The 16,468-nt window shown below is 46.7% G+C and overlaps 1 protein-coding gene across 3 annotated transcripts in view; it reads right to left on the bottom strand.

Moving 5' to 3' along the window:
• The window catches only part of LOC115139459 (kalirin-like), a 275,127-nt gene that overhangs the window by 88,095 nt on the left and 170,564 nt on the right, over positions 1–16,468 (bottom strand). For all 3 annotated transcript variants that reach the window (XM_029676917.2, XM_065003517.1, XM_029677004.2), the window contains 3 exons: positions 11,160–11,329; positions 7,998–8,172; positions 1,346–1,541 (listed from right to left, as the gene is read on the bottom strand). In XM_029676917.2, coding sequence (XP_029532777.2) covers positions 1,346–1,541; positions 7,998–8,172; positions 11,160–11,329 — 541 coding nt within the window. The remainder of the gene's footprint in view (positions 1–1,345; positions 1,542–7,997; positions 8,173–11,159; positions 11,330–16,468) is intronic.

Genomic DNA, 16,468 nt, shown 5'->3' on the forward strand with positions numbered 1-16,468 from the left:
GCCTATTTGTATAATTAGTAGGCTGACGCATATATACCTTATGTCGGCTGACACATATACAGTAGGCTGACACATACACACGCATATTCCCCTAATATTATTAGCCTACCTCCTCTTCCTCTCTCTATTGTTGCTTCAATCCTTCCTCGCTTTCAACAGTTGAATGAAATAAGTTTAGTTGTCCTTATCTTATCATTCTAATGACATCCTTGAATAATATAGGACAAAAATGAGATGCAGAAGGCTTTCACTTCTCTTCACAAAAATTGAATGCTTATGGGTCTGAATAAATAACTCCTATATCCTACCGCCATCGCTCGTTCGCTGTTCTTTCAAACTACCCGTGAGTTCTATTTGGCTGCTTTATTTAACATTCAGCCAACAAGAGTTTGCGTCCCTCTTCGAATAGTCTATTGGCGTAAAAAAAAAAAGCACAAATAAAATAAAAGTCCAGCAAGCTATTCTAGTCTAGCTTTTCCTGCATGGGACTCCAAGAGCTAAGGAGCGTTTAGTAATGAGAGGCCAGGGGAGCACAGCTGCGTGTGTATTGGGCAAGAGACAGAGGTCATAAGTTCGAAGCTTATTATGCACAACCCATCATTAATTAGATACATAAAAGGATAATACTGCATTGGATGTATTACTGTATGTATTAAAGAGGTAGGCTAGAACATCTATATACAAGGGCTATATTTATATATCAATATCGAACAGGATTATCTATTTTGGATGCAATTAGAATGGAGTGGATGGGGAGAGAGAAAGACTGTCGAGAGTTTTCACGCGTGCACTGATTTAAAGCAACGATATTCGATTGATAGCCTGTTTTAAAACTCTGCAGCTTCAATTTAAAAAGGTAAAGCCTTTTACGATTAAAAAAATAAGGTGACCCGAAAGACAGATAAGAGGTGGGTAAAATAGACGCGCATTCGGTCTTTATATTACTGTAGCATAAACTATGCTGCAGCAAATGCAGGCCTACCGGTCACAAGAAATAAAGTTACCATGATGGGATGATAGGTCTACATGCATTGTGAACTGCGCTCCATACTGAGATGGGCTGTCTGTCCCCATCCTGTGTGTTGATGATTCATCATGCAGAGGCCTTAGAGAGGCCAGATTTAGACATCACATATAATGGAACAGTTCCATTTCACATCATGCTGTTCATATAAATCATTTATTATAATTTACCAGTTTCTCACAGTTATTTATCCCGGGAAAAGGGAGTGGTTTTGGGTGGTAAATCCCGGTAAATCTCGGTAACAGGGTTTCCACTATTCAAATGATGTACTCTCCCTCCCTCCCTTGTAACCGGCTCCAGTCTGGTCTCAGTATCTCTCACCTGAGGCCTGGACTTCCATGATGTACTGGTGCAGGTCCTGTCCCTGCTGCATCACCTCGAAGGTCATGTTGTTCATGGCCAGCTTGCGCTCCGTGTGGCGCTGCAGCCGCTGCTCGGCCAGGTTCAGGTCCTCCGAGTTGAAGTCGTTCACCTGGCGCAGCAGGTCCTCGTTCCACGAGTCCAGCTCCGCCGTCACCTGCAGGGAGGTCAGCCAGGCAAGGTTAATGATGTTAGTGTTGCACCTGGATGGGCCAAGGTACTCACACTGAGACCGAGTGTTATCGATTATGGAATTAAGTCGTTATGTGCAGCTCAGATGATACTGTGAAAGATGAAGCTATACCAAACAAAGCTATTCCACTGGACATACAGTACATTACATGGATAGTAGCTATATCCCAGTATTATTGTTCTTCATGACAGCATTGGGTAATAATCCCCCCCCAAGTGAATTACTACTGTAGTCATTTAAGTTCCACTGGTAGTCTTTCTTTTATTCACTGTGGTATAATGCCATGTTTTTCTGAAACTGTAAGAGCCTAGATACACCCATTGGTAATTCACGGCACGTCTCGGCCTAGGACATACCAAAGAGCAACACTGCTCCACACTGCAGTTCAGTGGAGGCCCAGTCCTCATCAGGGACTACATAGACAGTTATCTATCAAAGTCAACTGACATTAGGTCTCTCCAAGCCTTATGCTAATATCATTAGATTACTGTGTGGCCAGCAGATGCCATCTCACAAACACACGAACACATTCTCATGCGCATACACACACACACACACACGCACACACACACACACACACACACGCACACGTTTAAACAAGCACACACACGTACGTACGCACGTACACACATGTAGACACCAGTGGAGGCTCCTCATAAGAGAGGGGAGGACCATCCTCAGTGAATTTCAGAAAAATACAAATATTGAAATATTTAAAAAGTTATAATTTTCAGATAAAACTATACTAAATATACTCATGTCACCAAATAATTGATTAAAACACACTGTTTTGCAATGAAGGTCTACAGTAGCCTCAACAGCACTCAGTAGCGTAGCACCATGGTGTAGCAAGAGGACAGCTAGCTTCTGTCCTCCTCTGGGTACATTGACTTCAATACAAAACCTGGGAGGCTCATGGTTCTCACCCCCTTCTGTAAACTTACACAGTAATTATGACAACTTCCAGAGGATGTCCTCCAACCTATCAGAACTCTTGTTGTCCACCCAATCAAAGGATCAGCGAATAAATCTAGTACTTAGAGCATAAGCTACAGCTAGCTAGAAAATGGAACAACTTAATTTCTTCTTCAACAATGAAGGAGAAGCAAGAGAGAGAGAGTGAAAAAGAGAGAAGGGGCTAGCTAAACTCAGCAAAAAAATAAACCATGACCCTGTCTTTCAAAGATAATTCGTAAAAATTGAAATAACTTCACAGATCTTCATTGTAAAGGGTTTAAGCATGCTTCCCATGCTTGTTCAATGAACTATAAACAATTAATGAACATGCACCTGTGGAATGGTCGTTAAGACACTAACAGCTTACAGATGGTAGGCAATTAAGGTCACAGTTATGAAAACGTAGGATACGAAAGAGGCCTTTCTACTGACTCTGAAACACCAAAAGAAAGATGCCCAAGGTCTCTGCTCATCTGTGTGAACGTGCCTTAAGCATTCTGTAAGGAGGCATGAGAACTGCAGATGTGGCCAGGTCAATAAATTGCAATGTCAGTACTGTGAGACACCTAAGACAGTGCTACGGGGAGACAGGACTGACAGCTGATCATCCTCGCAGTGGCAGATCACGTGTAACAACACCTGCACAGGATCGGTACATCCAAACATCACACATTTACATTTAACATTACATTTAAGTCATTTAGCAGACGCTCTTATCCAGAGCGACTTACAAATTGGTGCATTCACCTTATGACATCCAGTGGAGCAGCCACTTTACAATAGTGCATCTAAATCTTTTAAGGGGGGTGAGAAGGATTACTTTATCCTATCCTAGGTATTCCTTAAAGAGGTGGGGTTTCAGGTGTCTCCGGAAGGTGGTGATTGACTCCGCTGTCCTGGCGTCGTGAGGGAGTTTGTTCCACCATTGGGGGGCCAGAGCAGCGAACAGTTTTGACTGGGCTGAGCGGGAACTGTACTTCCTCAGTGGTAGGGAGGTGAGCAGGCCAGAGGTGGATGAACGCAGTGCCCTTGTTTGGGTGTAGGGCCTGATCAGAGCCTGGAGGTACTGAGGTGCCGTTCCCCTCACAGCTCCGTAGGCAAGCACCATGGTCTTGTAGCGGATGCGAGCTTCAACTGGAAGCCAGTGGAGAGAGCGGAGGAGCGGGGTGACGTGAGAGAACTTGGGAAGGTTGAACACCAGACGGGCTGCGGCGTTCTGGATGAGTTGTAGGGGTTTAATGGCACAGGCAGGGAGCCCAGCCAACAGCGAGTTGCAGTAATCCAGACGGGAGATGACAAGTGCCTGGATTAGGACCTGCGCCGCTTCCTGTGTGAGGCAGGGTCGTACTCTGCGGATGTTGTAGAGCATGAACCTACAGGAACGGGCCACCGCCTTGATGTTAGTTGAGAACGACAGGGTGTTGTCCAGGATCACGCCAAGGTTCTTAGCGCTCTGGGAGGAGGACACAGTGGAGTTGTCAACCGTGATGGCGAGATCATGGAACGGGCAGTCCTTCCCGGGAGGAAGAGCAGCTCCGTCTTGCCGAGGTTCAGCTTGAGGTGGTGATCCGTCATCCACACTGATATGTCTGCCAGACATGCAGAGATGCGATTCGCCACCTGGTCATCAGAAGGGGGAAAGGAGAAGATTAATTGTGTGTCGTCTGCATAGCAATGATAGGAGAGACCATGTGAGGTTATGACAGAGCCAAGTGACTTGGTGTATAGCGAGAATAGGAGAGGGCCTAGAACAGAGCCCTGGGGGACACCAGTGGTGAGAGCACGTGGTGAGGAGACGGATTCTCTCCACGCCACCTGGTAGGAGCGACCTGTCAGGTAGGACGCAATCCAAGCGTGGGCCGCGCCGGAGATGCCCAACTCAGAGAGGGTGGAGAGGAGGATCTGATGGTTCACAGTATCGAAGGCAGCCGATAGGTCTAGAAGGATGTGAGCAGAGGAGAGAGAGTTAGCTTTAGCAGTGCGGAGCGCCTCCGTGATACAGAGAAGAGCAGTCTCAGTTGAATGACTAGTCTTGAAACCTGACTGATTTGGATCAAGAAGGTCATTCTGAGAGAGATAGCGGGAGAGCTGGCCAAGGACGGCACGTTCAAGGGTTTTGGAGAGAAAAGAAAGAAGGGATACTGGTCTGTAGTTGTTGACATCGGAGGGATCGAGTGTAGGTTTTTTCAGAAGGGGTGCAACTCTCGCTCTCTTGAAGACGGAAGGGACGTAGCCAGCGGTCAGGGATGAGTTGATGAGCGAGGTGAGGTAAGGGAGAAGGTCTCCGGAAATGGTCTGGAGAAGAGAGGAGGGGATAGGGTCAAGCGGGCAGGTTGTTGGGCGGCCGGCCGTCACAAGACGCGAGATTTCATCTGGAGAGAGAGGGGAGAAAGAGGTCAGAGCACAGGGTAGGGCAGTGTGAGCAGAACCAGCGGTGTCATTTGACTTAGCAAACGAGGATCGGATGTCGTCGACCTTCTTTTCAAAATGGTTGACGAAGTCATCTGCAGAGAGGGAGGAGGGGGAGAGGGGGAGGGGATTCAGGAGGGAGGAGAAGGTGGCAAAGAGCTTCCTAGGGTTAGAGGCAGATGCTTGGAATTTAGAGTGGTAGAAAGTGGCTTTAGCAGCAGAGACAGAGGAGGAAAATGTAGAGAGGAGGGAGTGAAAGGATGCCAGGTCCGCAGGGAGGCGAGTTTTCCTCCATTTCCGCTCGGCTGCCCGGAGCCCTGTTCTGTGAGCTCGCAATGAGTCGTCGAGCCACGGAGCGGGAGGGGAGGACCGAGCCGGCCTGGAGGATAGGGGACATAGAGAGTCAAAGGATGCAGAAAGGGAGGAGAGGAGGGTTGAGGAGGCAGAATCAGGAGATAGGTTGGAGAAGGTTTGAGCAGAGGGAAGAGATGATAGGATGGAAGAGGAGAGAGTAGCGGGGAGAGAGAGCGAAGGTTGGGACGGCGCGATACCATCCGAGTAGGGGCAGTGTGGGAAGTGTTGGATGAGAGCGAGAGGGAAAAGGATACAAGGTAGTGGAAAGGGGAGTTGCAATGAGGTTAGTGGAAGAACAGCATCTAGTAAAGATGAGGTCGAGCGTATTGCCTGCCTTGTGAGTAGGGGGGAAGGTGAGAGGGAGAGGTCAAAAGAGGAGAGGAGTGGAAAGAAGGAGGCAGAGAGGAATGAGTCAAAGGTAGACGTGGGGAGGTTAAAGTCGCCCAGAACTGTGAGAGGTGAGCCGTCCTCAGGAAAGGAGCTTATCAAGGCATCAAGCTCATTGATGAACTCTCCGAGGGAACCTGGAGGGCGATAAATGATAAGGATGTTAAGCTTGAAAGGGCTGGTAACTGTGACAGCATGGAATTCAAAGGAGGCGATAGACAGATGGGTAAGGGGAGAAAGAGAGAATGACCACTTGGGAGAGATGAGGATCCCGGTGCCACCACCCCGCTGACCAGAAGCTCTCGGGGTGTGCGAGAACACGTGGGCGGACGAAGAGAGAGCAGTAGGAGTAGCAGTGTTATCTGTGGTGATCCATGTTTCCGTCAGTGCCAAGAAGTCGAGGGACTGGAGGGTGGCATAGGCTGAGATGAACTCTGCCTTGTTGGCCGCAGATCGGCAGTTCCAGAGGCTACCGGAGACCTGGAACTCCACGTGGGTCGTGCGCGCTGGGACCACCAGATTAGGGTGGCCGCGGCCACGCGGTGTGGAGCGTTTGTATGGTCTGAGCAGAGAGGAGAGAACAGGGATAGACAGACACATAGTTGACAGGCTACAGAAGAGGCAACGCTAATGCAAAGGAGATTGGAATGACAAGTGGACTACACGTCTCGAATGTTCAGAAAGTTGAGCTTTCACACCTACGGAACAGGTACAGGATGGCAATAACAACTGCAGAGTTACACCAGGAACGCACAATCCCTACATCAGTGCTCAGACTGTCTGCAATAGGCTGAGAGAGGCTGGACTGAGGGCTTGTAGGCCTGTTGTAAGGCAGGTCCTCACCAGACATCACCGGCAACAACATTGCCTATGGGCACAAACCCACCGTCGCTGGACCAGACAGGACTGGCAAAAAAGTGCTCTTCACTGACGAGTCGCGGTTTTGTCTCACCATGGGTGAAGGTCGGATTCGCGTTTATTGTCGAAGGAATGAGCGTTACACCGAGGCCTGTACTCTGGAGCGGGATCGATTTGGAGGTGGAGGGTACGTCATGGTCTGGGGGCTGTGTGTCACAGCATCATTGGACTGAGCTCGTTGTCATTGCAGGCAATCTCAGCGCTGTGCGTTACAGAGAAGACATCCTCCTCCCTCATGTGCTACCCTTCCTGCAGGCTCATCCTGACATGACCCTCCAGCATGACAATGCCACCAGCCATGTCTCAGTTGTTGAATCTTGCTATGCTCATACAAATACTTACACACGTTAAGTTTGCTGAAAATAAATGCAGTTGACAGTGAGAGGACGTTTCTTTTTTTTGCTGAGTTTATAGTTAGTTGAATTTTTTTCCACTTTCACTGACTTATCTAGCGAATGCAGCTAGTTAGTTTCACCTACTCATACAACCGGCTGAAAACAGAGAGGGATTCTAGGTTAGCTAGATGACTATGGCTATCCAACACTGGAACTCTTCCAAGTCAAGTTAAACTTTTGCTTGTTTTAATTTATTGCCACCAGTACCCACCAGTGTATCTGCTAAACTACATGCTGTACACTGTACTGCATGATTGTAGCGGGTCTACTAGTGCATTAGTTCTAGTAGCTATGTTGACTATGATGTTAGCTAATATGGTGATAACGATGTAGGCTGTGTGTTGGGGTTAGTGGTTATGAAATTAAATGAAAGTTTGGCTTGGATAGTTTTTTTTGCCTGTTGTGTTGTACAATGAAGTCCACAAACGAAGGAAAAAGCTGAGAGGAGGAGAGCGCATAGATGCGAGAAGGAATTATACAACGAGCAAAGTGATCATGTTTCTTGGTGGCTGCTATGAAAGTGAACGATGCGGGGATCAGGGGTGTATTCATTCCGCCGATTCTGTTGAAAAACGTTTCTTAAACGGAAGAAAACAGAATGAAACGGGGATAAACCTACCCGAATTTGTCCATTAGAAACTCTCGGTTTGCAACTGTTTGGACTAGTGTTTACACCCTAGATCAGCTAGATGCAGGCAAGAGCGTGCAAGGCGGTATTGAATGTGTCACTGTCTGTCAACTTGATTACTTACATTTTTCTCCTGACCTGTGCACCTCCGTCGTAAACTTTAATTTGTAGGCTAGGTTGTAGCAACCTTATGATGGGTATCGGGAAAAATGTGTAATAAAAATAAGGCCATGCTCATAAAAAAAATAATCGTCCTCCCTGATCTTAAACAGCACCGCCGTTGGCACACACCCAGCCACCCCCACGCACAGACCGTCCCCCCTCTCCCGCTCCTTTCCCTTGACCCCCACCCCCCAGCCTCTGGTGCCTCACCTCGATGGTGTACTGCTCAAAAATGCGTAGCTGCAGGAAGATGTCAAGCTTGATCTTCCTCTCATGGAACAGCTCCTCCATCTGGCCCTGGGCCTCGTCCAGCTGCTGCAGGACACTCTCAATGTGGGCGATGGAGCTGTTGTGGGGCATCTTGTTGGTGGACATGGCAGCGTCCCTGGAGGGGGAGAGAGAGAGAGCAGCAAGATTTGTGACCTGTTGCCACAAGAAAAGTGCAACCAGTGAAGAACAAACACCATTGTAAATACATCCCATATTTATGTTTATTTATTTTCCCTTTTGTACTTTAACTATTTGCCCATTGTTACAACAACATATATAGACATAATATGACATTTGAAATGTCTTTATTATTTTGGAAATTCTGTGTGTCATGTTCACGGTTCATTTTTATTGTTTATTTCACTTTAGTTTATTATCTACTTCACTTGCTTTGGCAATGTTAAGATATGTTTCCAATGCCAATAAAGCCCTTGAATTGAGGGGGGGGGGGGTGAGAGAGGGGGAGGGAGGGATTGTTATTATTTCTGGGGTTATTGCTTTGCTTGTGTTGACAATGTAAGTTGCTAACTTTTCATGTCAATAAAGTACATTAGAGAGAGAGAGAGAGAGAGAGAGAGAGAGAGAGAGAGAGAGAGAGAGAGAGAGAGAGAGAGAGAGAGAGAGAGAGAGAGAAAAAAAACCCTGAGCTGTGAGATGGGTAGTACTAAGGGAGACACTCAAATGGCAACCTATTCCCTTTATTGCGCACTACCTTTTGACCAGGGCTCCTAGTGGCGCATTTCCATTCACGATTTACCCAAAAGGCTCAAACTTTTCTGTTTCCATCTGCGCGGGACTGCTCCCGTGTCTCACTGGGCCATGGCTCCGGCTGACCTGCTCTGACTTGCAGCCAATTCCAGGCCATTGGTACATTACTGATGTCATTTACATAACAAGGGCCAACTGTGAACTTGAACACCTTCTCACAAAGCAACTGTCTTAATGATGCAGATGTTGTTGATTCTGCTCTCCCCAAGTTCTTAGTGTCACACACCGATTGGAAACACAATTACGCTAGAGTTCACATTAACATGGGGGGGGGGGGTCTCCATGGAAATGCGGCACTAGGAGTCTGTTCAAAAGTAGTGCACCATATAGGGAATAGGGTGCAATTTGGGACAGCAGAAAAATATAAGCAAAATAGGAGCAACGGAGTGTTCTTGTCATGGTGTTAGTGTTCAATAAGGGAGATTTTAAAATATGTCAGAAACGGAATAACCCAATTCTCCTCATTGTAAAGGCACTTTAACGCACCTGCCCTTGGAGTGGACCCGGTCACGGCACTTTGTGGTACAGCCCGGGATTGAACCAGGGTCTGTAGTGCCTTAGACAGCTGTGCCACTCGGGAACACCTATCACCATGTAACACCGGTCACCATGTAGTATTGAACTTATTGTGTCTAAGTCTAACGGTCTGACCCCCTTGACCCTCTCTCCTACGCAAGGACCCGAGGCCCATAAAACAAGTGAGTGTGTTTTGATGACTGCAGTGAGATGGCGTTATATTTCCATCACTCTTGACAATACAGTACAGTATTTCATAAATCGAGTGCTGATCTAGGATCAGGTACCCCTTTGTCCGTGTAATCTTCTTCATTACGATGTGGAAGGCAAAACTGTTCCTAGATCTGGGCCATTCATAAAGTTTCTCAGAGTGATCCTTTAGGATCAGGTTCCCCCTGTCCGTGTACTCTTACACCAGGGTTGGGCTTAATTCAGAACTGATTTGAGAATGCATCATAAATTCCAATTCAATTCCTGAATATGAATCGAATTTGAATTGAAGTAGTAAACCGAATACAGAATTGCAATTTGAATTTGAATGAAAGGAAATACAATACAAATCAAATTCCTATTCTATTCTATATTAGGTGTAGTCTATACAAATATACAGTACATCTTGTACATAAAACATCCAAGGCTACCTGGGGTGGCAGGTAAACTAGTGGTTAGAGCGTTAGACCAGTAACCCAAAGGTTGCACGATTGAATCCCTGAGCTGACAAGGGTCATTCTGCCCCTGAACAAAGCAGTTAACCCACTGTTCCTAGGCCGTCAATCAAAATAAGAATTTGTTCTTAACTGACTTGCCAAGTTAAATAAAGGTAGAAAAAGTGCTTTATTCTTTGTTATCTGAAAGTGTGACCTGTCAGATTCAATTAACCTCTCATGTTCTATGACTGGGTGGAATTTCTTTGAATTGCACTGAATTCAATTCTACTTCCGGTCAGTCAAACTCAAATTAAAATTATACTCCCTGTGGGGTTTGGCCAATTAAATCTGATTTTCAACTTGTGAGTTGAATGTGAGTCAATTCCAACATTCTTAGATCAGCACTCATACTCAGATGATTTATGATATCAGGCCCAGTAGGAGCGCTGATGTATGATCAGTCCCACAGCCCCCTGCTGGGCTGTAACACATTCCAGTAGGAGCGCTGATGTATGATCAGTCCCACAGCCCCCTGCTGGGCTGTAACACATTCCAGTAGGAGCGCTGATGTATGATCAGTCCCACAGCCCCCTGCTGGGCTGTAACACATTCCAGTAGGAGCGCTGATGTATGATCAGTCCCACAGCCCCCTGCTGGGCTGTAACACATTCCAGTAGGAGCGCTGATGTATGATCAGCCCCACAGCCCCCTGCTGGGCTGTAACACATTCCAGTAGGAGCGCTGATGTATGATCAGTCCCACAGCCCCCTGCTGGGCTGTAACACATTCCAGTAGGAGCGCTGATGTATGATCAGTCCCACAGCCCCCTGCTGGGCTGTAACACATTCCAGTAGGAGCGCTGATGTATGATCAGTCCCACAGCCCTCTGCTGGGCTGTAACACATTCCAGTAGGAGCGCTGATGTATGATCAGTCCCACAGCCCTCTGCTGGGCTGTAACACATTCCAGTAGGAGCGCTGATGTATGATCAGCCCCCTGCTGGGCTGTAACACATTCCAGTAGGAGCGCTGATGTATGATCAGTCCCACAGCCCCCTGCTGGGCTGTAACACATTCCGGGGGGAAGTTTCTAGGATCAGCATCCCCTTCCCCAATCCAAACCTTAACCAGTAGTGGTTAAAAGGCTCAACTGATCCAAGATCCGCACTGACCTGAGCTGCTGGATGAGGTCCTCTCCCTCCTTGATGACGTTGAGCGTAGCCTCCAGCGTGGCCGTCTGCTGCTGCTGGAACTGCTTGATGAGCTCCTGGACCGACTCCACCGAGTCTGAACACACCTCCTCCAACAGCTCCTTCTGGAGATCCTCCATCCACGTCCACAACTGGAGGGAGGGAAGGTGAGAGAGAGGGATGAGAGAGAGAGACAGCAACACAACTAGACCCAACCAAATCATGAGAAAATAAAAAGATGTTTTCTTGACACACTGGAAAGAATTAACAAGAGAACAGACCAAACCAGAATGCTATTTGGCCCGAAACAGAGAGTACACAGTGGCCGAATACCTGACCACTGTGACTGACCCAAACTTAAGGAAAACTTTGACGATGTACAGACTCAGTGAGCATAGCCTTGCTATTGAGAAAGGCCGCCGTAGGCAGACCTGGCTCTCAAGAGAAGACAGGCTATGTGCACACTGCCCACAAAGTGAGGTGGAAACTGAGCTCCTGCCAAACGTATGACCATATTAGAGACACATATTTCCCTCAGATTACACCGATCCACAATGAATTCGAAAACAAACCCAATTTTGATGAACTCCCATATCTACTGGGTGAAATGCCACAAGTGTGCCATCACAGCAGCAAGATTTGTAACCTGTTGCCACGAGAAAAGGGCAACCAGTGAAGAACAAACACCATTGTAAATACATCCCATATTGATGTTTATTTATTTTCCCTTTCGTACTTTAACTATTTGCACATCGTTGCAACACTGTATATGGACATAATATGACATTTAACATGTCTTTATTCTTTCAGAACTTCTGTGAGTGTCATGTTTACTGTTCACTTTTATTGTTTATTTCACTTTTGTTTATTATCTACTTCATTTGCTTTGGCAATGTTAACATATGTTTCCCATGCCAATAAAGCCCTTGACTTGAATTGAATTGAAAATGAGAGAGGGAGAAAGGTTGGAGAAACGGGAGGGAGGAGGGTTGGAGGGGGAGAGAGAGGCAAGGGAGGAGGGTTGGATGGAGAAAGAGTGAGAGCGAGAGAGACAGAGACAGAGAGAGAGAGAGATTTAACACTACAGTACACAACATACCCACACCTTGTGGGAAAGCATGTCAACAGATACAACATGTGCAATGTTGAGGACAACTGAACCACTATGTCAAAGTAATGCAATTGCTTAGTCAAAATAGACTAACTTCAGGTATTTTCTTCATATGCACAATACATACGCAGCACATCTTGCTCTTTAGAATTCTTTAGAATGGTTTGACAGCGGGGAAGAAAATGCATTTCCATCTCCACAATTAGCAAACTGCTCCCCAAACGCACCTAAAATAGACTTCCATTCTTCAAGCTATAGTGATTTTTCACAGAGAAAGATTAACCGGCACTTTAATATTTCAGTTAGGGAACAGGAGCTTGAAATACAATTACACACAACACCTGAAGCATAATCCGAGTAAATTGGCAGGAGATGTTTGATTGTGTTAAGGGGGAAATGAACCGCAAAGTTCAGCATGTGCTTTGTCATCTTTTCAGCATCCGTCCACACGCTAGCTTGGCAAGACGTTGTGCGCGTCCCAAATGGCACCCTATCCCTATATGGTGGACTACTTTTGACCAGGGCCCTTAAGGTTCTGGTCAAAAGTAGTGCACTATATAGGGAATAGTGTGCCATTTGGGATGCAGTGCTCTCTCACTGTTAGTCGTTGGTTAGAGCTCTACTGCGATGCACTGTTGATGTTCTTAATTTACATAAACCCTTTGTGGGCATAGCTGTGGTCTGCTAGGCCTGCTGTTCCTCAAACGCATATTCATAGGACATTATGGTAATCGTGATGCTGCTCTGCCCTTTTCACACTCTCAGAGAAGTCTGTGTGTGTGTGTGTGTGTGCATGCATATGTTGGAAATTAGTTTCACTCATTTAAGTTTCTCGTATCTAGAGTTAACCCCTCCTGTCTCAGCCTCCAGTATTTATGCTGCATTAGTTTATGTGTCGGGGGGCTAGGGTCAGTTTGTTATATCTGGAGTACTTCTCCTGTCCTATTCGGTGTCCTGTGTGAATCTAAGTGTGCGTTCTCTAATTCTCTCCTTCTCTCTTTCTTTCTCTCTCTCGGAGGACCTGAGCCCTAGGACCATGCCCCAGGACTACCTGACATGATGACTCCTTGCTGTCCCCAGTCCACCTGGCCATGCTGCTGCTCCAGTTTCAACTGGCCTGGGCCCTAGGACCATGTCCCAGGACTACCTGACATGATGACTCCTTGCTGTCCCCAGTCCACCTGGCCATGCTGCTGCTCCAGTTTCAACTGTTCTGCCTTACTATTATTCAACCATGCTGGTCATTTATGAACATTTGAACATCTTGGCCACGTTCTGTTATAATCTCCACCCGGCACAGCCAGAAGAGGACTGGCCACCCCACATATGCTCTCTCTAATTCTCTCTTTCTTTCTCCCTCTCTCGGAGGACCTGAGCCCTAGGACCGTGCCCCAGGACTACCTGACATGATGACTCCTTGCTGTCCCCAGTCCACCTGACTGTGCTGCTGCTCCAGTTTCAACTGTTCTGCCTTATTATTATTCGACCATGCTGGTCATTTATGAACATTTTAACATCTTGGTCATGTTCTGTTATAATCTCTACCCGGCACAGCCAGAAGAGGACTGGCCACCCCACATAGCCTGGTTCCTCTCTAGGTTTCTTCCTAGGTTTTGGCCTTTCTAGGGAGTTTTTCCTAGCCACCGTGCTTTTACACCTGCATTGTTTGCTGTTTGGGGTTTTAGGCTGGGTTTCTGTACAGCACTTTGAGATATCAGCTGATGTACGAAGGGCTATATAAATAAATTTGATTTGATTTGATTTGAAATAATTTTTGCCATGAAAATAACATCAGTTCAACCGTAGTGAAGCCAGCCATAAAACAATGCTTGGATTTACTGATTGCTAAGTGACTCCCAAGTGGAGCAACGGTCTAAGGCACTGCATGTCTGCATGACCCCGGTTCGATCCTGGGCTGTAACACAACTGGCCGTGATCGGGAGTCCCATAGGGCGTCGTCCGGGTTAGGGGAGGGTTTGGCCGGGGTAGGGCGTCATTGTAAAATAAGAATTGGCTCTTAGCTGACTTGCCTAGTTAAATTACATTTTAAAAAGTGTTCATCAATAGATAATTGGAAGATGGAGAGCACTACAACAAGAGCACGGAAGAGAGGGAGAAAAAGCATGGCAGTGAGGTTGAAAGCATGGCAGTGAGGGAGAAAAAAGCATGGCAGTGAGGGAGAAAAAAGCATGGCAGTGAGGGAGAAAAAAGCATGGCAGTGAGGGAGAAAAAAGCATGGCAGTGAGGGAGAAAAAAGCATGGCAGTGAGGGAGAAAAAAGCATGGCAGTGAGGGAGAAAAAAGCATGGCAGTGAGGGAGAAAAAGCCATGGCAGTGAGGGAGAAAAAGCATGGCAGTGAGTGAGAAAAAGCATGGCAGTGAGTGAGAAAAAGCATGGCAGTGAGTGAGAAAAAGCATGGCAGTGAGTGAGAAAAGCATGGCAGTGAGGGAGAAAAGCATGGCAGTGAGGGAGAAAAGCATGGCAGTGAGGGAGAAAAGCATGGCAGTGAGGGAGAAAAGCATGGCAGTGAGGGAGAAAGCATGGCAGTGAGGGAGAAAGCATGGCAGTGAGGGAGAAAGCATGGCAGTGAGGGAGAAAGCATGGCAGTGAGGGAGAAAGCATGGCCGTGAGGGAGAAAGCATGGCCGTGAGGGAGAAAGCATGGCCGTGAGGGAGAAAGCATGGCCGTGAGGGAGAAAGCATGGCCGTGAGGGAGAAAGCATGGCAGTGAGGTTGAAAGCATGGCAGTGAGGGAGAAAGCATGGTAGTGAGGGAGAAAACAAGCTAATCATTGAATCATCAGATACAATGATACGATAAGTTATAACAAAACAAAAAAACACTAACAGACAAAATTGTATTCCAGGAACCACAAAAACACCTTCCAAGATACTAGAATGTCATCTCTCTCCAGTGACATACTGCATGCATCCCAAATGGCACCCTATTCCCTATATAGTGCACTACTATAGCCCATATCCTTGGTCAAAAGTAGTGTGCTAGAAAATGAATAAAGGTGTCTACCATCTCCCCTCTACAAATGGCTATACTGTACCTTGAACCTGATTTTGTGATGTTACGGTGATCTATGAGAGACAGTGGGGATGTGGCTTTAGGAGTCACACAGCGTGGCGCAGAGGGTGACTAGGGAGAGTGATTGATGAAGGATCGTAGCGGCGCAGTCTCACTGATGGGAAAGGAAACGCTCAGACTGAGGAAATATAGTGGTCAAAATGGCAATGATTTGAAAATGGCTCATTTTACGGGGCATGTATACAGCTGATATTAAACTTTGCTACTTTTTTTAAGCCTAAGTCTCCACCTTGTAATATTTCCAACAGCTACTCCCTACTCTTTTGCAAAGCCTATTTGGTTGGAGTAATTGACTGGCTGGCTCGCGGCTACATGATCCAGTATGGTAGATTGCTTATGGATGATGATGGGATCTGTGGGATCACTCTGGCAGTCAACAGTAGATATTTTTATTGGAGTTAAGCAAAGGGAAGTGGTAATGCCGTGGGACACCAGAGCTGGATATGAAGTAGCGGTCACACAGAACATGCCTGTTAACAGTGACCGACTGGGCCACTTGTCCCCAAGGAGTGGCCTCCACTTGGACAGCTCAGGGCTGCATCCCAAATAGCACCTTATTCCCTACCTAATGGACTGCTTTTGACCAAAGCCTCTAGTCAAAAGTAGTGCACTATGTTGGGAATAGGTATTTGGGATGTAGACCGTGAAACGTGGTTGGATTCTGATAGAACAGAGCAAAATGTTTTGACTTTAAGGGGCTTTGATAGTTTGGCTTGAAGATGCAAACAAACGTATGCCAAGAATGGCCTGAGATAAGACTCCTAGAGTTTGAGTGTTATCCTGAAAGCCAAGGCCACATCCATGATTAATGTAGAGACCGATCCTGCTTCCCAAATGGCATCTTATTCCCTATCGTGTACAACTTTTGACCGGAGCCCAATTGCACTACATAGGGAATAAGGAGACATTTGGGACACAGTCCAAATCCCCCTTTATAGGGCTGGTCAGTAGTAGTGGCCCACTAGAGGAGATGGCATTACTTTTTAAAAGCCTAATGACAGGACATGGTCAGATTGCCAAGGGCACACTCACTGCATCGGATGTGTCGCTAATGCCAAAAAATCAACACTGGCTCAACTGACAATTAC

Source organism: Oncorhynchus nerka, linkage group LG1, assembly GCF_034236695.1.
Source record: "Oncorhynchus nerka isolate Pitt River linkage group LG1, Oner_Uvic_2.0, whole genome shotgun sequence".
Taxonomy (NCBI): domain Eukaryota; kingdom Metazoa; phylum Chordata; class Actinopteri; order Salmoniformes; family Salmonidae; genus Oncorhynchus; species Oncorhynchus nerka.